This window comes from Pagrus pagrus (genome assembly GCF_965226575.1).
Source record: "Pagrus pagrus genome assembly, chromosome: 4".
NCBI lineage: Eukaryota > Metazoa > Chordata > Actinopteri > Spariformes > Sparidae > Pagrus > Pagrus pagrus.
Genome location: NC_140188.1, coordinates 33,171,802 through 33,195,615, shown reverse-complemented (window position 1 = coordinate 33,195,615; position 23,814 = coordinate 33,171,802). Strand labels below are relative to the sequence as shown.

General features: G+C 39.8%; 1 protein-coding gene across 6 annotated transcripts in view; it reads left to right on the top strand.

The window, feature by feature from the left end:
• myo18ab (myosin XVIIIA b) overlaps window positions 1-21,062 on the top strand; it is a 182,098-nt gene extending 161,036 nt beyond the window's left edge. For 3 of the 6 annotated variants that reach the window (XM_084351387.1, XM_084351388.1, XM_084351386.1), the window contains 7 exons: window positions 665-802; window positions 2,694-2,879; window positions 3,053-3,192; window positions 5,206-5,250; window positions 12,914-13,036; window positions 14,499-15,986; window positions 18,161-18,301. In XM_084351387.1, the coding sequence (XP_084207513.1) occupies window positions 665-802; window positions 2,694-2,879; window positions 3,053-3,192; window positions 5,206-5,250; window positions 12,914-13,036; window positions 14,499-15,978 (2,112 nt within the window). In that variant the 3' untranslated portion in view covers window positions 15,979-15,986; window positions 18,161-18,301. Of the gene's footprint in view, window positions 1-664; window positions 803-2,693; window positions 2,880-3,052; window positions 3,193-5,205; window positions 5,251-12,913; window positions 13,037-14,498; window positions 15,987-18,160 lie in introns of all 6 variants that reach the window. The other 3 variants (XM_084351390.1, XM_084351389.1, XM_084351391.1) reach the window with 2 other exon arrangements.
• Window positions 21,063-23,814: the final 2,752 nt, after the last annotated feature.

The following is a 23,814-nucleotide window of genomic DNA, read 5'->3' as shown; positions in this document are numbered from 1 at the left end:
GCTCCGTCCAAAGTTTAGAAATAAGCATACCAACAACCTTAGAACTCACTAATTAACACTAATCTTATTTGTTTTATCCGTACACAAACAGAAATGTTGACGTGCGAAGAGTGCACTGAAGGTGTGCAGCTTCCTAGACTCCTTACTTTAGGGCTCTACGATGTGTCATTGTGACCCAAGATGCTAAAGGTTTTTAATGCAACCAAATGCAGCAGGGGATTAGCTCCCGCAGTCAGAAAAGGATAATTTAATTCTCGAAACATGAACTAGTGTCTTGAGTGGTTGAAATGAGAACCTAAAGACTCACTCTTGGGCTGTAATGTGCTCAAGGAGTGTAGTAAATTGTATGCACAGCAAACACATGTAGTTCAGCAAACACATGTGCCAGAGTGAAGTTTTTAAGGGAATAAAGGGGGCTCCGCTTATTAGGATTAACAGCTGTAAAGAGTTGGATGTCGTCTGCATAGCAATGAAAAATGCAATGCATTTGAAATGAAAATGAAAAGTAATGGACCCAAGACAGAGCTTTGCAGCACTCCACATGGACTGTCTACTCTTTGTGATGAGAAGATCTGAATTGAGACAAAAAGCTCAGATTTTATTCCAGCCAATGGGTGCTACTCACGAGTATAGTAGCATAAATATGTATATGTTTTTGTCTTAGATGCAAGCCCTCCAGAGCCAGCTGGATTTCCAGGAGCAGTCCATGGTGGAGAAATCTCTCGTCAGCCGGCAGGAGGCCAAGATCCGTGAACTGGAGTCCAAGCTGGAGTTTGAGAAGACCCAGGTCAAACGCCTGGAGGTGAGAGCTAAAGACAGGTGGAGGAGTGCTGGTGGGTGGTTGAAATGTACTGGGGTCAAAGATCAACTGCAGAAACAGAACAATAAAAGGTCATGATTAACTAAACATAAACTGCACCACATAAACATGTACTGCAGCTCCAAACTTTGCAGGTTCGGTTTAGTAATTACTAGCTGTACAATGAGCTCACTGCCAGAGACACTCCCTCTGAACTGTACCCTCTAAAGTCATAGCAAATATATTCATCTATACATGTTTATTTATTTATTTAAAATATCTGGGTTTCTAGCCTGTGGTGAAATATGCGTTTGATGTATATTTGGAAAATGTAAATGTTAGACTCATTTTGCCTTTTGGTTTGCTTTTTATGACTTCTTCCCAGCAAAGAAACCTGCAGCGTGTGAATATTCCAGGTGATCTGAGTATTACCACTCATCAATGCTGGAGGTAGCAGAGCTCAATCAATACATGTGTGATGAGGCGGCGTATAACACCCACTCTATTTCACTCTATGTAAAATTTGGACGGAGCTGGTTGCTAATGCAGAAACTCACTCACTGATAATGTATGCTGCTGGCATTGATGCACAGACTGAATACAGACAGATACACATTTATGATCAAGTTATATGTACAGTCATGGTCAAAAGTAAAGAACATGTATATCATGGCAGTCTTGAGTTCCAGTTATTTCTACAGCTCTCATTTTTCTGTGATGAAATGAGTGGAACACAAACTACTTTGTCATAAAAAAAATAAATAAAAAAATCATGAAGTTTGGTTCAATAATGAATTTATTATAGGTCTTCTGAAAATGTGACCAAATCTGCTGAGTCAAAAATATACATACATTAAAAGTAGTATAATATTTGGTTAAATGTCTCTTTCCATTTTCACCTCAGTTGGGTGCTTTTGATATCCATCCCCAACTTCTGGTAGTCCTCTGGCTGAATTTTTAACCACTCCTCTTGACAGAATCGGTGAAGTTCAACTAAATTTGTTGGCTTCCTGGCACAGACTTGTTTCTTCAGTCCACATGTTTTTGATGGGGTTCAAGTCAAGACTTTGGGAAGGCCATTCCAAAACCTAAATTCTAGCCCGATTTAGTCTTTGCTTTATCACTTTGGATGTGTGTTTGGGATTATTGTACTGTTGGATCACCCAACTTCACCCAAGACCAAATCTTCTGGCACCAGATCCACTGGCAGCAAAACAGCCCCACAGCGCAATACTCTACCAGCACCATGCCTGACAGTAGGTATGGTGTTCTTAGGGTTAAAGGCCTCACCTTCTCTCCTCTAAACATATTGCTGCTCGTTGTGGCCAAACAACTACATTTTTGCTTCATGTGACCACAGAGTTTTCCTCCTCAAAGTTTTTTATTTGTTCATGTGATCAGCAATAAACTTCTGTTTAGCTTTAAGGTACCACTTCTCAAGCAAGGGCTTCTTTCTTGCCTGGCAGGCTGTCAGCTCATTTTGATGTAAAACACACTTGACTGTGGACACTGACATCTGTCTTCCAGCAACTTCTAATTCATTACAGACTTGCCTTCTGGTGGTTTTTGGTTGACTCTTGACCATCCTGACCAATTTTCTCTCAGCAGCAGGTGATAGTTTCGTTTCCTTCCTGATCATGGCAGTAACACAACTGTGCCATGCACTTTATACTTGCAACTGTTTGCACAGTTGATTGTGGGACCTGTAACTGCTTTGAAATGGATCAAAGTGACTTTCCTGATTTACTCAAATCAATAATGTGCTCTTTAGTGACTTTGTTGTTCTCTTCTGTTGTTGTTCTGTATACAGCTGGCTCTACATTATCTCACATACAACTTATGTAAAGGTATCAAACTGACTATGTTGGTGAACCTTTTCTCTCTTACTGCACAGAGCCTTGTAGCTCGTCTTAAGGAGAACCTAGAGAAGCTTACGGAGGAACGAGACCAGCGCAGCAGCAGCGAGAATCGAGAGAAGGAGCAGAACAAACGTCTGCAGAGACAGATCCGCGACGTCAAAGAAGAGATGGGTGAACTTGCTAAAAAGGAAGCCGAGGCCAGCCGCAAGAAACATGAGCTGGTAAGGATGTGACTGACTTTAATGAGACAACTTGCTAACAATTGTCACTGACCAAGCAGTAAAGTCAGACACTCCTGACATTTTATAGGAGCCTGCATCCATGAACAATAACTCAGCAACATTGAACAAATCAACCATTGGTCCTGATCAGCTGACTCTTGTGTCATTAATAGGAAATGGATATTGAGAGCTTAGAGGCTGCTAATCAGAGCCTGCAGGCAGACCTCAAGCTGGCTTTCAAAAGGATTGGTGACCTCCAGGCAGCCATCGAGGACGAGATGGAGAGTGATGATAATGAAGACCTTATCAACAGGTATAAAAAAAAAAAATCAACTCCCAGGTTTGGAGCTTCCTGAAGTCCCAGAAGGTGGAGGACTTATACAAAACAGAGTGTAAACAAAGAGAAGGGAGTCCAATAGCCACGTATATAGCAAATATTTACACTCGCCCAAGGAATAATTCAGTCACTAGAAAGACACCATTTACAGCCCAATGTTTATTAGATTAAAGGGCACCTGTGCATAAAGGGTGCCAACAATCTTAGATCAAACACCACTTACTAGCTTTTTCAAGTTGTCATTGTGATAAACCCGCAGTTGATATTGTGACGATATTGCTAACCCCATTGGCTAAAGAAGACCATTAGATACAGTTGAGAGCTCCTGAAAAAGCTAGCAAGTGGATGTAATTTGAAACTCCAGATATTAACAAGAAGAATATTTTTGTCTGAGAATTTGAGGAATTTGTCACATTTTCCCTTTGCTCTGTGCAATTACGCACATTTTGAAAAAGCAACACTATGACATTAGATTTAGTATACAAACATCTGTATTTTGCACCATCTGACTTTATGTAGTGCATTATATGTATACTTGTCACTCTACTCTCTTAGACCACCTACTTGTCACCACTCCTCATTTTAAATCATCATACTGCCATAAGATGCTGCTGTGGTGAAATAATTACATGTTATATCCTTTCTGCTGCATCCGATTTCCAAAAACTTGTTTGTTTCCAAAGTGTGAGCTGAGAAGATGGATATCAGTTTTATGTCTGTGTGTAGAATAGAGCTCAGATCAATCAATCAAACAGCCAGGAATTTGGTTAGTTTTGTCGTCACAGTGAGGTTGCCTGGTTCAACAATGCCTGTACAGAGACCACACAACAATCTGTGCTCACTAGCTGTATCTGGCAACCCATGCTATAGCCATAACTGTTTGGTCAGAAGTCCTGGGCAGATACATAAATGTTACTTGCCAAAAAAAAAGATAGTTCTACTCTCAATTCACAAATAACAATTTGTCATTCCTACATTTCTGTTTGTATAGGGATTAAATGATCAAGAAACAGCATTTTAATTGAAGATTAGCTTTCGAGGTGATGCAAGGTGTCTTTCTGAACACCTTTAGACAGAGCCAGGCTAGCTGTTTCCCCTTTTCCAGTCTTCAAGGTAAGCTAGGCTAACTGAGTCCTGACTCTAGGATGTGGTATCCATTTCCACATTTAACTCTTAGAGAGAAACCAAAGAGGCATGTTTTCTTATTTAAGTTGAGTTGATTTGTTTTCTCTTATCATGTATCATACCACCACTATGATACATGACCAATGATAATATATTATTCAATGATAATTTCAACAATCCAACCAAAGCCCTCTAGAAATTGAATTACCTGGTAATTTATTACTCTTATTGTACCTCTATTGACCTTCTTTCTCCTATAGACGGCAGTTACCCCAGCTAATGTCTGGCCCAGCTTCACAGAGATAGAAAGCAGAAGGGATAAAACAGCGAGGGAGTCGGTTAGTTGCACTAAAATGATCATAGGGTTCATGATAAAGCGATCCAAAGGTAGTTCTTTTTCAACACAGTCAGACTGTGTTATTTACACCCAGTAAAACGTCCTGTATTCTCTCTGGGGCGCCATGTAAGAAAATGTATTCACTCTCTGAGATGCCTGCTGAGTCTTACTGATTATTCTTCTCCCTACAGTAGCAGTAAACAGCTCTGTGAGTCATTAGAATACACTCTGTAAGCCTTTTCCACTCTGATGCAGGACACAAGATCAGGATAAAATGCCATACAGAGTAAATGCCCCTAAAAACAAAATGCATGCAGTACAGTTACTTTGCCAAAGGGAAAACTGACTTATTATAACGCCTGCCATGACATCCATAATTGTTATTATATATATAAAATTATATTTTTAGGCATCGTTGGCATTTGATGTATTATTTTTTATTTAATTCTCATTTCATGATTTTCTTCTATTGTCTTTTGTTGTTTTCATTTCTTGTCTGTCCCTCCACCCATCATCATCACGACTAGTTTGCAAGATATGGTGACAAAGTATCAGAAAAGACAGAACAAAACGTGAGGAACTTTATTTATTTATTTATTTATTTATTTTATTTTATTTTAGACCATTTCTGGTCCACTGGAAATGATGCAGCATTCTACAGTCTTTGAACGTTAAGTCTAGACATTGATTGTGGAGAGAGAATTTTTTCCCACAGAGTTTTTCTCTGGATTTAGTTTCAGTCCAGTTAGTCCATCACTCCTGTCACACTGTAGAAAAGAGCTGATATTTAAAGGAAAAATCCCCCCGACAGGAAAAAATAGAAAAGATATTTGGAATGCACCTGGCACTCTGGTCCAGTTTTGTTGTTCGGTGACTTTGCTCTGATTCCTGTGATTATAATCTTTTTTTAATTTTTTTTTATTAACATCAGCTTTTGTGTTAGGCCCTTAAAATCAAAGGCCGATGGCTCAGTTCCAGATGCACACATGTTCAACAGTTCAAACAGAGAGAAAGGCCCAAGGCCCCTGGACGAGGCAGAGATGCAGTAAATCCAAGGGGGGATTTTCCTTTGTTGTGTAAAGGCTCAAGGATGATGCATCATCAACAGTGCTCAAAGATTCCCTCATAACCCCAGTTTCCTCCACTCATGACTGCATGCCCTCACATGCTGATATGCATGAATACCACTGACAATATGTTACTTGAGCCCCTGCATGAAACAAGCTTCCCTACTCAGATTCCCTGTGTGGTTAACCACTTTGCAAAGCTTTAAACTGAGAGGAACAAGTGCGATGATCTCTCTGGTCATCCCCCTAGAGGCCTAGATCTTCCTCACAGTTCTCCCTTATGTCGCTGAGGGGTACCCAGCTGTGTATACGGCCTTGTCTTGGTCTGAGGGCATCGTGTTGGACACGTCGGCAACAAGTCATCTTCTCACTCCCCAGGCCCTCTTAATATTTCATCGGCCCACTCTAGGGCTGGTTGTGAGTGGGACTCGGCAGTGACTGCCCTCCTGACAGGAGGAAAAAAGGGTGTGATCCTCATCAATCTTTGACTCGCACTTAATAATGCAGAACCCTCAAATGTCTTACAAATAGCTGTCTTGCTCACCAGACAAGTAGCACACACACAGTGGTAACCTCTGGCTCCCAGCCAATCCAGTCCCCTGTCAGTGTTTGGTTTTCTGATAGTGAGGATTATTCATCACAACTGGAAAGTGCAGGCTTTTGTCGAAGAGACCAAAGTGTTCTGATTTGTAATGAGCTGAAACACTGCTACATTTGAGTAAAAATCAACATGCATTTCAGTTTTCATTTAATATAAATGATGTAGCTATACATGTAGCGAAGTCTTTTTCTAAAATACATAAGATTATTGCTGAAAATACATTGTTTTTTTCTGCTACAACATACATTTCTGCTCTGTAAATTACATAGCCAGAGTTCTCTTTTGAGCACATGTCAGTGTTTATGAATAACCCCCAACCTACAGTATAACATACATGTCTTGTATTGCACAGTATCTTGTTCAATGAGCTAGCAACATCAACCCAGGGAAAACATATGGTGAGTTTGCAGGCTAGATAGCAAATCAACAAGACAGCTATATTTGATTTTTACAAGCCAAGTTTATTTATATAGCACCATTCAGACTCAAGGCAATTCAAAGTGCTTTAAAACGACATAGAAACACATTAGAAATAAGACACTAAGAACATTTTAAAATTGCATTTAAATGACAATAAAAACAAAAGGAAAATCATAACCAGATGGTTACAGATTTTAAAAAGAAAATGATTGCACAAAATTGCACAAAACAGCAAAACAAAAACACGCAAATCCATTAACACTTATTTTGTGAAATGTGTTAGTTTGACCAATACAAAACCAAAATGACATGAATACAAACTAACCCAGAAAATAATTATTCACATTTAAACAAGCAAATCCAACAAAGTGGCAGTAAAATTGAATTAATTGTCTGTTTCCTCACTCCATAAAAGTCCCTCTTGATTTTGCCAATTCGATACTTAATAGAAGGCTGCTCCTCTGTACAGAAACAGTATAGAAAAGGAGCTTCTGCAGCACAATAAACAGCTTAAAAATTTACCTTCACATGTCAGTGTTTGTAAGTTTGCATATTAAATGTTGTGGTCTTTATTCCTCAATACCACTGCTATCAAAATGTCTCCTGTCCTAAGCTTTTAAACTATGTAAACTAGGTATATACTGTAGGTAAAAGGGTAAATTGGGGTAAATCAAACAAACTTACTCAGAGGCTTGGGGGAAAAAGTAACATTTCTTATGTAACTCCAAAGACCATCTTTCTTTTAGTCTTTTTAAGTAAATTTGGAAATCACTTTCAGACAGTTTTTCGACTACAAGAAAGGAATGGTTTTTGTAACTTCCGTTGTTTTTTGGTGTAGCTAGAGCATGATTATTTGAATATGTGCAATTCACATCGCACTGAACTTACTGCTTGTTGCAGTTTTGCAGCACAGATAACAGTAATACATTTTCATGTGACTCTGTGGATGAGAGGAGTTTTCCAAGTGTCTGTTTCCTGATGATCTTGGAAAGGATGCATATGCCTGCCTGTGCTCTAAAGCCACGGGACTTCACAGGGTCGACAGTTTCATATATTTGGAGCATAAACATAGGGGTCTGTAAGACCCAGGGACACAGAGGAGCAAAGCTGAGCACAGCAGAGCAGGAGGATCCATAGAAGCTAATGATGAATGTAATAGTGTGTAACAGAGATGTACAACCAATGGCGGAAGAATGTCACGGACAATTAATGTCTCCTCAGCACTGTGTTTGTTTGCTTCCCCCAGGCTTTCGGCAGGGCTTAACTAATGGTATGGTGGTCAAGGACATAAATTGTGGTTGACACAATGTGTGAAGTGCTCAATTATATAGTGCCCACCATTGTGGTGCTGGCTGTAAACCAGAGGTCTCCCTGTGTACTCTGAGCGCATCATAAAATTGTACACTGATAAGAAAGTCTCTGAGAATAATGACAGTCTGAGTTTTGCAGCTGGAGGGTGAAAGTAACATTTACTCAGAGTCACTATTACTGTCTAACTTCTTTTTTAGGTTTTAAGAAACATGAGAAACAATCTACACACTGTAAAACCTTTAAAACTGATCATTATTTTAACTGTTGTTTTATTTTTCTGTTTTCCCTTTTTAAAAGAATAAAATCTTTACCCTTTTCATAAACATCACAGAATTCATTAAGTGTCTATAGGTAGAATTTGTAGAAAATGTTAAACTTTGGCACCACTGTGGAAGAAAATGGGTGTCTTTATGCACATAAAAAAATTGTGGAAGTAACAAAATTTCTAAAAGATCAAAACAAAAAATGGTTAAAAAGGGTTGACCTGTTCCAAAAGCAGATGTGATGAAGACTTCTAGAAACACTGACAAATTCATTCATTACAAAACACTACCATAAATTCACATTGTATTTTGACAAAATTTCATACATTTGTTAAAATTTAAACTTAAGCTTGCTAAATGTTTTCATGGTTATGGGAAGGCAGAGTGTTTTAGTAGCCTAAACCTAATAACATGTGGGATGCAGGATGCAAAGCCTGATGTGGCTGTGTACACCCACCATCCACACTGATGGTGATTATGATTCCTCAAAAACGTATAGGCATAACCGTGGCTAGAGAAAGAGCTGTGTTCCACAAGCTTAACTGTAATTTTGAGTACTTACTGCTGTTATAAGAAACTCAGCAGTGTCACGATGGGTACAAGGTTAAAAAAAAAAAACCTTGACTACACTGAATTTACTCATTTCCATTTTCTCAAAGAGACAAATGTTAAAAGACTAAATTAAGAGAGCTGTAGGGAATATTTCACTCACCAAAACCTGACCAGCACGTTTATCCTGGCAAAGACTTAGGTTAATTCTCTTGTCAGAACTTGACCTGGAACTGGAGTTGGTCCCTGGATGCTGCACAAAGGCTGCCCCTTGTTTCTGGAGCTAGGGATAGGATTAAATGCAAAGACTGAATTCCACTATACATTGTACTGTGTATGATTGCATGTGATAAAATGATTTCATGTAATAATACAGCTGGATTTGATTTAATTTGAAAGTTTCAACTCTTAAAAGTTCCTGTAAAAAAACTTGTCTGGACTTGAGATTCTCCTACCTCTCCCCTCGTTGAGTGTCCACAGTGCCAAAGACAAAGACACTTGGCTGCTCTGTCATCATAACAGTAGGCAGTAGCAAATCCCCTAGTTGTCTAATAGTCGAAGCATGTTCTGCAAAGCTATTTACAGCTTAAGAGTCAGTTGCCCCCGCCCTCTGCCCACTCCTTCCTCCTCATTTTTGGTTTGAAGGCAGTGCAAGGTTATTGTATTCCATAAAAGCTAGTAGGCTATGCATTTAGATCTCACTGGGCAAGCCATTATTTGAAATCTCCCCTTTGAAATCCACAGAGCTTTTGTCTCTAACTGCTAATGATTTTAATTATAGGTGGTAGTGGGCCTTTCAGAGCTCTGTGTGCTGTAGAAAAGTATATTTTTCTCTCTCTTCCTCAACAAGATGGGAGGCTCTGGAACAGATGCAGAGATGTTGAGCCACCCCCCTGATGTCTCTATAGGACTATTAAGCTGTAACAACTTAATTTCACAGCGCCACACAAGCACTGGGCTTTGACAGCACTTAATGAGTGTTGCGCTCTTTTCATCCGTGTCAAATTTTATGACAAGCCCTCTATTTTACTCCATGGCTCGCAGTGGTTTGTGAACGTCTAATGATAATTGAGAGGAAAAACAGTGCAGTGCCCAGCTGCGTACCAAATCAATCTGTCAAGAACTGAAATTATGAGTGTATGCATATGACTGCGTGTGTCTGTGCAGGACTGGTGATGAAAATAATTACCAGATGAAAGGTAAATCTGGAAATGTTCTGCCTCTCTGCTGTGCAATTCAAAGAAAATTCATCTTTTTTTAACAGTTTTTTTTTGTTTTAGTTTAGTTTCTGCCATCTTGACTAAGTGAGTGGTTGGGGTACATTTATAGATTTTAAACAGATATCGTATACATTTTCCCACTTTTAATCAGGTGAATGTGGTTTCAGTCTGATCTTCATGATGGTCGTTAAAACTGATGAAATAATGAAGCATCAAATAAGTGATACAGTATAAGAGATTTTGTCTTAAATTCAAGTCCTGCTGCCCTCTGACAACAGAGATCTTCACAGTCAAAGGGACACAGCTTTCACATGTCAAAGTCCATTTACTATTCAGTTTGCTACACCAGTACAAGCCAGGTGCACTTACTCTGAGTGAATTTGTTGCTCTGCTAAAGCTAGAAAAACTTAGGAACTGAGATAGTGGTTTTTCAGTTTTATTCTCTGATGCTTATGCATTTGAGCAAAAAAAACAAACAAAAAAAAAGAATCAGAATCTCATTATGATAGTATCGCCCAAAATAGATTGCACTGTTACATCAAATCCCATTGTGAAACAACATTAAATACAACAAATTTCTGAATGCAAAGTTAATATGTGGGCGCACAACTTCAACACAGTTTAAAGCTGTTATTGAAAAAAGACTTCTGAACCAAAACATCTTCAGAGTACAAGGTAAACTTGAGGGGACCAAAATTATGAAGGATGCCTTAATATGTCTTTCAAACAGCCTCGAAGAAAAGCTTAAATAACTATGTACTTTGGTATTACTTTGATGACAAGTGTCCATTGTATATCATCTTTCCATATGGTAATTAGAGTAGTACCTACGTTATTCAGGATGAGCAGGTACACCATTATCTGTATCTGTTCAACCAGTTAAATAATCTTTATCTGTACTCAAGAAGTAGGAGGGACTAACCAGAAGTTATTAATTTCAGCCTTAAATTGATATGGGCCAATCAGAAGTTGCTATATTATTATTTATTTACAAGAAAACTACTTACAGAACAGCCTTAGAACTGAGCTTTAGATCAAATTTATATCCTGAGAGTAAGAGAGCTTTTAACAGAACAAGCTTTTGGTAAATTTAAATTATTAAACTTCATTCAGGTACCCAATGAGGATTTTACTTCATCAATAGCACAGATATTGAAGCATTTTACGCAGATGATACTTTTACTTAAAGTACAATATCTGTACCAGATACTCATTTCAGCTGTATCCACCACACATGAGCAGGGGTTGAGTTTCTATTTTCTGTCAAAGGAGGAGGATGCCAGTCTTTTGGTATTCTAATAACAGCGTCTTTGCTGAAATGCATCATCTTAAGAAAAGGAAAATAGTACAAGTTGCTCTACCTTGCACTTATTTGTTCAATGAAATCCCGATCAGTGTGACTTTTCTCACCAACCGGCTCCGCTGCAGATTCAAAATGATTAGTCCTCCAAAAAACTGCCACCAAAGGTGTGGGACACACCGCTCAAACTAGGGCCACAGACGCACGGACATCGACAGCCCCGATGGCCTGGTGTGTCAGGGCCCCTATTCATTGAATTTCTCTTCCTAGTGAAAACCTGGTGCCACAAACTGGACTGTTAAAAGTTTGGACAGAGGTTCCACACTCCCAGTCTTTTCTGTTGTCTTCAGACGTAAACAACACTGACGCAAAAGGGTACAACCTTTTCACATATAAATTAGTACTTCCCAGACCTTGATGTGTAAAACTGGTGGACTTCCCCTTTTAGTTTGAGCTTGGAGTCAACAAATTCTAACAGAAAACCTGCATTTCAAACTGTGATTAAGTTACAATAGAGGAAGGGTGATTTCAGATATTGAGTGTGAAGATAGCTGGAGGAAATGCATCTTCTGCTTTGATTTTGAATTTTTCTAAATCCCTCCCACCCCCACACACCTCCTTTTGGAATTGCAATACTAAACCTTTGCACCCCTTTATGAACATTCAGCATGAATGATCAGACAACTTGGCAGGTATTGGACGCATTGTCAGTTTAACCAAATCAACCAAACCACTTATTTTTATTACCTAAAGCACAATTCATATTTCCTCTTCACTTTCTAACAAGTAGTTTAGATAACAAAGAAGAACTGTGGTCTTAAAACCAGTCAGTTTAAGTGGTGATTCGTGTGCTGTGTCAAAGAACGTCCAGCCGAGTTGCTTCTTTCCCAGATCTCAGCAATGCATGTAATGTGTAAAATTGATCATACCTAACAGGAGTAATGGTGAAAAACGTGAAACTAAAAGCCAGACTGTAAAAGAACAGAGTTCTTGTAATTTAAGCTTAGCCGTTGTGTTTTCTTCCTGTCATGGTGCTACTTGAGATCTGAAGTCACTTTGGAAAAGTAAAGGTAGAATGTTTGTTTGATGCCTCAGTGCCAGCTACCTGCTGGACTGTGATAGCACTCACCTAATATTGACAACAGTGACAAGTTGCTGTGTGATACTGTATAACCTCTTGCAGGCATGTTTGTGTGTTTACAGGGGCTCTTTGAGCTGACTGCATGCGTTGTCTCTTATACAGAATAAATGCCACAATCCCTCTTTGCTTCTACACTAACAGTTGTAGGCTGACCTCATTCTCTGGTTCCACAGCTAGAGAGAATTACAGAAATGTTTCTACCAGTGTTGACTCTCCTTGCACACTAACATTTATTTCACCATATTTTCTCCTCTCCGAATGGTTATATCTGGCTTTTTCTCTCTTTTCTTTATTCATAACCTCATTTGCAATCTCATCTCTCCTTTGCTTCCTCTGACTTCTTTCCCTGTCTCTGACCCCCAGTCAGGGGGATTCAGACACGGACTCTGAGGTGGAGGATCGTGTGGACGGTGTGAAATCTTGGCTGTCAAAAAGCAAAGGTTCTGCAAAGAACCTCTCAGATGACGGCAGCCTCAAGAGCTCCAGGTCAGTACAAAGGCAGCTGCTGTTACTATCATGTCAGAAGTCTACCTACCTAGAAATTTAACTGCTTTTGGCCTGTCTAGATGAAATGGTTTATGTGATCTGATCCAGCAGAAATAAAGCGGAGCAGAAATCTTTGCGGAAATGACGGAACTGCTGTTACTTAAATGTATTTTCAAGCTGCTTTGTCTTCATTGTCACCCCCTTGGTGAAGATGGTCCTTTTTTTTCCACAAAAACAAACCGTCTCCATGGTAGATTTATTGACGTGCCCAGTGGCCAGCTGGCGTAGTCTACCTGAGCTGCTCGCTGAAATAAATGAATGTGTCTGCAAGCTGACAGCTTCGATTGCCCCAGATTTGTCTCCTCACCAGAAGATTTAACTTCCCTCCCTCAGCTGAGCCACTCCCAACTTAAAAACTTTTGGAGTTTTTAAATCTCTCTTAGCAACTTGTCCCCTTAGACACACATTAACTGATTCACAGAGCTGGCCAACAACCCCCCTTGTAGTAGCAGTTTAGAGTTCAATTGTCTTTAATTGCCAAGGAACACGGGTACAACTCCATTGGAAATGTACCTTTAAACTTTCGTATGGGAAACATTTCCAGCCAGTTTACTCAAATAATGCTACTGAAATATTCTGTTGTTGCTAGCACTTATTTGTTTCTATGAAAGTACATATATTAGTTTTGCTGGAACACAAGGATTAGAGTTACCTTAAACCTCAACCCTGTCATTCAAGCATACACAATATAAACCCAACGACTGCAACAAGTAGGACATACTCTGTCTTCTGTCCAAATGTTATGAATCCTCTTTCCTAAGTGAATCCAGTCCTTCTGTTCTTTGTAGAATAGTAGTCAGGTGCTATGACTGGGTCTGAAACACATTTGATTGAATCTGAATCCAGTAGCAAATGTACTACCAAATTCAAATCTATTTAGATATTTTGTAGATTTCAACAACTTTAATCACCAACAGTCAAGTAACAGATATAACACAGCTAGAACTCAAAGATAGCCTTTCAAGTTTTAATTAATTTTGAAACTTGTATGTTTTTTTAATCTAAATGGCTCTGTGAATGTTTATTATTATTGTCTGGCCATAGCCCCACAAAACATTTACATTTTTTGGAGTGGGTTTGCCGAGAATTACTGATTAAGATTTTCTCATAACTACTGTGGCCTTTATTTGTCCTTGGTGGACAATACAATAATGTTGGTGTCTGTCTTGACATTTCAATGCAGTAAAAGCCCTTGTTAGTCCCTAGTCAGTTGTCTCCATTTGCACTCTTTTTCTGCTGTTACATTTCTCATCACATTTCTGTTTATATGATTTGTCAAGTTTGATTGATTTGTTTCTTATACTCTTCCTTCACTCACCTTCACTTGACCCAAATCTCATCTTGTCATTTTCTCTCCCACTGTCTTCATTCCTTTGTTCTTTCCATTCTTGTTACTTTCTAGATTTGCTTTAAATGTAGATGCAAAGGAAGGGAACGATTGGAAGGAGGGTAAGGAATGGAAAGAGCCTAATAAAGAGGGCAAAGAGGTAGAGTCGAGCAGGCCAATGTCAGTGATGAGCTCCCTCAGCTACAGAAAAAGATCCAACCTTGACTCTAAAGGGGATACCCTCTTCAGTGCCCTCAAGGAGAGTGCCAAGTTAGAAAATGAAACCTTACATAAGACTAAACCCAAAACCTCAGATCTTAAGGATGACACCTTCTCAGTAAGCTCAAGGAGGAAGTCACAGGCAGGGGATGAAATGAATGACACAGAATCAGTTGTGTCCCAGGCCTATTCAGAGGCCAACAGCAGAGCCAGGAAAGGCATGGACAGCCGCTGGGGTGACTTTGACAAAGAATCAACCATTTCATTCACTGCACCAAGTCGGGCCTCCACACGTGTCGGTTTAAGCCCAGAGAAGGATACCAAGTCTACCATCAGCTTAGGTTTGTCAAGCCCACGTGGACGCCGATACACCTCGCGCTTAGATGAGGGCCGAGGTGGGCGGTCACTGTATGGCAGCAGTCCCAGTAGCCCTTGCTTTAGTAGACGGTCTGGGGGTCGCAGTCCTGGAAGTGTTAGCCAAGCTGATTCCCATATGTCGCTGGCACGCAGCTGCCGCCTGAGCGAGTTTGACATTGATATAGATGATAGTCGAAGCGTGGCCTTCACTGAGAGGTCAGCATACAGTCCTCACTCATCCACTGGCCGCAGTATCTCCATGCCACCACCGCAGGCCAGATCATCAACTGCTGATAATGACCCAGCTGATAACTGGGACATCAAAACAGTCAGTCATCGCAACTACCTCGACCCTGATCTAGAGAAAGCCATCAATGAGGTGCTGAGTTTCAAGCCTATCAAATTCAAACGCAGGAGCTTGGAGAACTCTGAGGGTGAAGAAGAAAAATTGAAGAATGATGGAGATGACAACAAAGCGCGTAATCAGGAAAGTTCTCGCCTTGCCAGCAGTCTCAGACGCTCTGCATCCGCTGTGGACTGCATGAGATCGTCCCGCAGTGCTAGCAGCTGCAGCAGTCGCCACCGCAGTAAGAGCAAGAGCAAGAAAAAGAAGAGGAGCCACAGCTCTGAGTCTGACAGCTCAGGAAATGACCGTCACAGGAGCAGTTCCAAGAGGAGGTCCAAGAAGTCCAAGAAAAAGTCCAAAAAGAGGGATCAATCTTCTTCTTCTTCCTCATCATCATCTTCAGATTCTGAGTCAGACTCTGGGTCAGAATCAAGCTCTGGTGCCTCTACTATTTCTTACCGAAGCTCCAGCAGTGTGAAGAGGGCCCCAGTTCGAAAGGTGTCCAGCCCAGAAGAAGAAGAAGCGAGGCCACAGATTGAAAGCCAACCCCTTAGTAAAAAGGATGATAAGAAAAGGAAGAAGAAGGTGGACAGTCTGATGATGAAGTACCTGTACCGGCCAGACAGTGACTGAGGCAGGCAGTAGGTTGCCTTATACGAACTTACCAGAGAAAGTGTTTTTGAAGCATGGTGTGACCTAACTAATCAAAGACATTTTCACTCTCATCAGTCAGCATATTAAATTTGCTCTATTCAGTCGGATTGTGAGTAGACACACTTTAGGAGTCTATTTTGCGAGTTGCGTCCTTGATTATTGCTTTGTAGGCATGCTAACAATTTTTTGGAGGTTTACTACTACACGTTCACAGTGTCAAGCCAAACAGAAGTGAGCAGGAAAGTCTTTGGTGTGTTGTGAATTTTATCACACCAGGAAGTGTACTTGGTGAAATGGGGCACTCAACATGGATGTTAACTTAGCCTTTAATTACTTCTGAGATGTCATATTGATTTATAGCCCCAGAAAGGTAAAAATTAACGAGAGTCAACTACACTTAGAGAGGCCATAATACATTTTCCTTACAGCCCCAAAACGGCAAGCATAATTAGACCCTGAGCATTGATTAACACCAACTTGCAAATTCATTTGAGATGCACAGTTGACAGTAATTAACCCCCAGTTTGCAATATTTAAGCAGTTTGAATATTAAATAATGTGAAAAGGCTGGGCTAGACACTATGCATACTGAATTTATTTTTTCTTTAGAGTTCAGTTGGAATATTTGAGATGATGTTTAAAAAAGAGAATTCAATCATGTTTAGATATTGGTAAGCATTTGTTTCATTTTCATTCACTTGATGACTCTTAACACCTTGAGAGGATGGAATTGCTTTGTATTTGTTATTTCAATGGCTTGGATTTAGTACTTCTGTACCATCATTACAGTTTTGCACGCTGGTGTGGCACCACATTGCATGAGATCTTGTTTCCACTTGATGCAACATGGCTAGATATAAAGCTCCTCTGTGGTGAAGAGAGCTCAACATGCTCTAACACAAGAACTGGCAAGAAAATGGACAAAACCCAAGCAAATGATGAAAACCTCATGTCAAATGAGCAAATATTTACATTGACAATTAGACAAACATCAGCAAATACAGAAACACTGCAAGTAGTAAACAATAAAGTGTTGTAAAACAGAGTATTATTGTGGACTATAAGGCCCTATCCACATGTGTACAAGTATTTCTGAAAATGTATTTCTTTCTATGAGTTACACTTGTAAACAGTGTTTTAGGTCTCTGGAAATAGACCTGATGGAAAACTCCTTCCGGGGTGCCGATATTCTGAAACTATGTTGTCAGTGTTTTACGTCTGGATGAGCAGAAACTAAACATTTTTGGAAGCAATGACACACAGATCCAAGTTCACTTAATTGACCTTAGTTAGTATGGATGGAGATTTTTTCTGAAACAGTGCTAAAACTGTCTCCTGAACAGAGGTCATTACGTATTAGAACCAAATAACATCAAAATATATATCAAATAACACAAAAATTACTCAATAAGAGCCTAAACTTCAATTTTCAAGTTTATTGTGTGGCTTGTTTGGGTATGCTTTTAGTGTCACATTGTTGTATACGGCCTGCAGTGTTTCTCTATTTGCTTATATTTTCTTTTTACTGAATTTGAAGTATGTTTCTGCTTTGATCCAGGACCACTATGTATCACAGTCTTTGAATGGCCAAGTCACAGTTACCAAAGGGTTTATGCTCATGAACCCAGGAAGAATTTTGACAATACAAACTCACTGGATGGAAGGCAATCATCATAGCAATCTTTGAGTTTTGAGAAAAACAATGTCGTTGAGTGCAAAGTAACAAAAGAAACCTTGATTTATTTTGAAGGTCTCTTCTATTAACCTCAACATTTAAAAATAAAAAATGGTCTAGGATTTCTTTCTCCCTCACCAACTGAAACGCTTCTCAGCCTACAGATTAAAGCAGTAGTGTCATTCTTCCGTGGTGTATCAACCTTTCTCTGCAAGTAAATTGTTTCAGTTGTTTGGTAAATCATTCAGAAAATTACCTGCCAACCTGTGAGTTTGTATTTAAATATTTTTCCCATAACAAATTTATGAAATTAAATTATTTTATGTTACTTTTTTTTTTCTAAACTCAAAAATATGTCAAAATGATGATTTCTGCCTTTGCTTGTATTTTTGTAACATGTCTTGAGCTCTCTTAGACACCGTACTATTCTACGCTCTTTGTTTTTCAATAATAACATCGGCTTGTCCTTGTCCTTTCCTGCTCTAGCCCCCCTGGCCGAAGACGTTACTGCTTCGATATTTCTGATGAAGAGGAGGAGGAAGAAGAAAAAAAAGAAGGCGGGGCGAACCAGGGCTCTTACTCCTCTCGATACAGATATAGCAGCCATATGAAAGACAGCGAGGACAGACCTTATGAGACCACATCGTAGTCCTCGCTACCAGCACTCACCATCTGAAACGCACCCTCATTCAACTGTTCGTCTTGCATGCAATGTTGACCCACAGAGTGGTTAGTCTGACACAACTGTTCACTTAAACACTCACAGCCCTGCATCAAAACACAGTCAATCAAATACTGTAGATGTTACTGAGTTGTTCCTATGACAGATAGGATTCATAGGATTGTTTTTCTGGAAACCTCATGGTCTGCTTGATTTGGCACTCATCAGTCTAACCTCACTGCACACACAGCAGCTCTGTTATTACCGACTCCACTTTGCTGGGTGCATGTAAGCAGCAGTTGCTTGGCTTGAGCAGCCATTCTGTTAAACTCTAATCATCATGGTTTTAACTGAGCCAAAGAACTTGAGGTTGCAACGATAACTTTTTTCTCTTGTCTCTGTTACTCTTCCTCTTTTCTTTACATATAGTACACCACAGTAGTATGTATTACCATAGTACAATGTATTGCCAAAAAGCCCTTGTCCAAGTATGTGTGCACAATGTTTTACTTATTGCCAATTTATGAAGAGTCCTGGGAAAAGTCAAAGCTTTCTTCTCTTCTATCTTTTTTGGGTAAAGTGCCATTTGATTTAAGTGGACTCCTCTACAGCTGGCTTCTCCATTTCATGAACTGCTGCGCTGTACACTGAAGACTCTCTCATCCACATCTGTTCGCTTTTTCTTTGCCTGAGAAATTGTTTCTGCTTTTTGCTGGAAAATGATCTCCTGACAGGGGTAGAGGTTAGCATCACTTACTACTCCATCATGAAAGCGAAGCATTTGAATCTTATGTTTATAATGTTTGACAGATTTGTTGTTCAGAGAGCAGGTGTCAAGCAAATTCATTTCCACAAGGTTTGAGATTACCTCTTTGAAATGCGTTGTCTTATTTTATTACGACTTGATTTGAATTATTTGCCAGAATTCTTTAGTGATGAAGAGACTTTAGATCTCGACATTCACATGCCGCCTGTGTTTTGTTTTACGTTTTATGTACTCTCCTTTTCCGAAGTAAAGAATGTACTTGACTTTGGGCACCAGGCATTTGTTGGTTTCTCACAAAAAACAATGAGCAGATGGTATCCTCAACTAGCATGTTAAAGGAAAAAGCTGGTGTAAATCACATGGAAAGACCTTTGGGACCCTTGGTGACCTTTGAGAATAATAATAATGTGTTACAGCTACATTTGGAAGCAGTTCCTTAACGTGTAAAGCAACAAAGCTACCAATGTAGTTGTCTATCAGGAACTCCGTGAATCATCTCAGTAATATAGCTGGACTCTGTCATTCTTGGAGGCTTGGGAGGCTGTTGGTCATCAGTAGTTAGCAGAAGTAACTTTAGCGACAAGTAAAGCTAATTGTCCAGAGTTAAGGCAGCAAGGCAGCAGAAAATTCTTTCTCCATAAATTTGATTAAGTTTCCTCCAAAGTTTCTGTTTTTGTAAAGTAATGTGTAAGGCAGGTGAGATATGGAACAACATATGTGACAAAAACACTTAAACATCAAGTTTAACTTCATGGGAACTTTAAAACATTTGCAAGTATATTATTGGGAAAAAAATCATTCAGGAATTTTCTGAATTTCTGGCCATTGTAGTTTGTAACACATTGGGCACACGCTGTTGCTAGTCAGTGTTAGCTTCTTAGCTAGCTTGGTCACATAAGTTCACTCCAGTAAAGCAAAGTTATATAAAAGCTAATATGCCACATTTGTAATTCAAACAAATTAAAACCAACACAGGTTATGTCCTGTCCTAAAAAGTTTTAATGTTCTGTATAATCACTGTGCCTCTGCTGCCTCACTTAAGTAACAAGGCTAACATTATTGCTATGCGACTGGTGGACTTCTCAGAGGGTTGAGTGTCATGATTATTCGTTCAGCATTGCTAGCTAGTTCTCTCTGTTTTGCTCTAGCGAGAATTACATTAGCCTAGTTGACGGATAAGGCAACAGGGCATTCTCTGTTCCCTTCAAGGTCAATAGGGCAAATTTGAGTCTCAAAGTTTACCAAAGTTAAATGTGAGTCCTGCCAGCAGATCAGCTGATGGCAGGGATTCCATTGGAATGAACTGATCTTTCCTTGGATAAATGGATTCATGAATTTCGATAAAAATAAAGATTTAGAATATCCCCATCCTTGTTCTTTAAAGCCTCATTGGGTACTGTAACTGTAACTTCATTAACTGGACACTCTACAGCCTGTATAACCAATACTGTGAAATCATGTAAACAGCAAGACAAATGGAACCTGCATTTTCATTGTTGTGTAAGTGTTACATCATACTCTTAAGTCATTTGTCTGGTATTAGCATCAAGATATCTTTGAAAGCCATTTAAAGTCCAGAAGAGCTTGGCATGGCATTTGGGGCTGAAATAAATAAATGGATGTTCTTCATTGTGGGAGAAGTTGGGTGTGGTTCTATTAGACATGCTTTTTGTAGACTGTTGTCTTCATTTTTATTCTCTATGCAGTTAACACAAGTGTGGAAATGTGTTTTTATCTCATTGACTCTGATACAAGTGTCTGGCTTCAACAGAAAAAAAGCAAAAGAGCAGGCATAATAATGCTTACTGCACACCGTATTTATATATAAATATGTGTATGATTCATGCTAGCTTTGAAAATAGTTAATGTTTATTTTCATTATTGAACAAATTGACCACTTGTTATAAATTTTGCATTACAGTTTAATATATTGTAAATAAATGATGGTGATTGTTTTAGAAGACTGGATTTGTGTTTTGCTGCTGTGTGTATTCAGTTCATGTCTTTCCCATACACTCACACTTTTGTTCTCAGATCTTCAGAGGGCATTCCGATAAAACAAAAAAGGGAAACGTTTTCTGATGCATCCACTTTGCTGTTTTCATCTGCCTTGAAAAATGTCAACAGCCTTGTTGACCATGTGAATACCTTAAAGGGACATAAAATGTACTGATTTAGTTTTTCTTTTGTAATTAAATATTGTATATTTTGCTCCAAAGTTGAGCTGTAAATGGTAGAAACAGTGGCCCTCATTTATCAATCTTGCGTGAAAACGGGTGCAGATCTGAGCGCAGAATTGGTCTTACGACAGGACACGTGTGATTTATGAAACATTCGTATCTGACCAATCCCAGCGTACAAATGATCGGGTCTTGATAAATGCGGCGGCTGAATCCGATCGTCATTAACATGTTACGCCCTTAAATATTCGTGGTTCGGAGGCCTCGCCCACTGAGGTCAAACATGTGTGACAGTTGAGGTTCTGGTCACTATGCCTCCAATTGATCATGTGCCCTGGCTACTTGGCCAAGGGGCTGTCCCTTTGGCTGACTGGCAAGCGCGCATGACTCTTACCTGGGAGGTGTGGGTTCAATCCCCGCCGGGCCCTCTTCACCCTGCCACACATGGAGAGAAAAAACACTGGCAAGAAGAGAAACTTTTCGGAGATGGAGAGACAATGGGCATTGGCTCATCTGGCCGCGCCGGCACATCAGAAGGCCAAAATAATATCGCACACTTTCTCTGGGGTGCACAGCAGCGTCCCCCCTGCTGGTCCGAGACAGCGCCACCTGCCCTTCAGCGACCCGGAGCAGCGCTGCACTGTGACCCGTGTGCGTGTGTGCGTGTGTGCGCACTATTGAATCTGCGTTCCTGCTCTGTAGCAGGTTTTGCCAGCGGGGTTATTAGGTATTCCGTTAGAGGATAACCCTCGTCACCTAGAAGAACCATACCAAAATGTTTATCATCTGATACCTTGTTTAGTTTAATGCAATTTATCCAGGGTAGCTGCTTACCGAGGAGGTGACTTTGGCTCTGCAGTGCGCCCTCCTGCAGCCGCGCGCCAACACAGCTGTTTTGAAATATAAAAGAATCGTGTGTCCCCCCCGGCCACCTGGCCACCACGTTTAAAAGTGATAGCTTGGCATCACAAATCACCTGCACATTTATCGAGTGGTAGTTTTTGCGATTGATGATGCGTAATCATTCATGGATGGTGCCTTCAGACGCACATGAGTGCAATCAATTGCTCCAACCACATTCGGAAACCGAGCAATCTCATAAAATTGCCTTTTTGTATTATTATTTCAAATTTTAATGTGCAATAATTAGTTGTCATGTTAGGCTATTTAACCTATCGTATTGCTTCATTTTACAAAAAAGTGGTATCAGTAAAAACGTGGGCTTTTTTAAATTATTTTTTTAATATTTTGTTTTATTCGTTTTAAGAATCCGTTTTGATCTGTTCTAAATATGTGACTGCTTATGCTTAATGACAGCTGAGGTTTGTTTAATAATTATTTTCAGACAGATTTTGCTGTGCTGCACCGCAAATCCACAGACTCAGATGTGCGTACACGAGCTCAGACCTGACGTGAGATCTGATCGTAGCTTCCGCTCACGTCCAAATTGATAAATGCCGAAGCTTGCGTGGAAATGGTCGTACGCACGGTTTTCTGCCGTACGTTCGTTTGATAAATGAGGGCCAATGTGTTCACGTTGATGGACTTGATGGACTCTGTTATGGTATGATTCCTGTGATTCCAATTCCTACCTTACAAAAGTTAACCTGAAGCAAAAGATGTGTCTGACATTTTTATTTACTTACCCCACTCCATAGAATAAAATACATGTACAGTTGTAACCAGACTGCATTTTGTTCAGTCAATTATCGTATGGTTGAATCTTGTGCGTCAGTGCAGCCACAGTATTGGTACTCTGCAGCCGTGTCTTCGAAAATGCTTATTCAACTCTGAAGTTATTTACCTTTTCAGTATCCAGTATAGTTTAAAGGGGCTCTTTGGAGCTTCTGTGTTATGCTGGAAGCCGGTAGTTTATATTAGTGGATTCCATTCCTAAAGTAACGTTGGCTACTGTTGCTCTCTGTTAGCGGAGAGATGCGCTGAGAATAGGCACTCAAGAACGTGCATAAAGACCCATCCTCCAGTCCTTCACAAAGAAATCCACAGTCCAGCAGCATTAAAATATTTAAACAAATCATCCACAAGCTTGTATAGGAAACAGAGAAACGAGGAAGGTCTCGTTTTTCATGTCACGTTACAATCCGTTCACATATGGCTAATGAAAAAGTGATTAAAACATGTAAAATGATACAAATTGTTACATTGAGCCCCTTTAATAGTATTCATCAGTATTTCTTTTGTCTTTGGTGGACTCTTCAGCATTTTTTCTATTTTAATATGTGACATTGATGAGTGTTTCTCTAGCGCCACAGTAAAAAGCCAATGTATCTTTGCGCCCCTGGGCATCTTGGTGTTAAAATGAGGTGTCGTCAGACGCATAGATGGCGCATTGCTATCTTTAAGCCACGGTCACACATATGTCAAAATCAACAATCACCTCCCGTTGACTTTCATTCCATGCAAGCAAAGGGGCAAAAAAACACACAAAAAGATTTGCATCCAGTTGCGAAGAAAATCTGCATCTTGGCTTCATGTGGAGTTCAACTTTGACCAGTGAAATTGTAGCATGCAA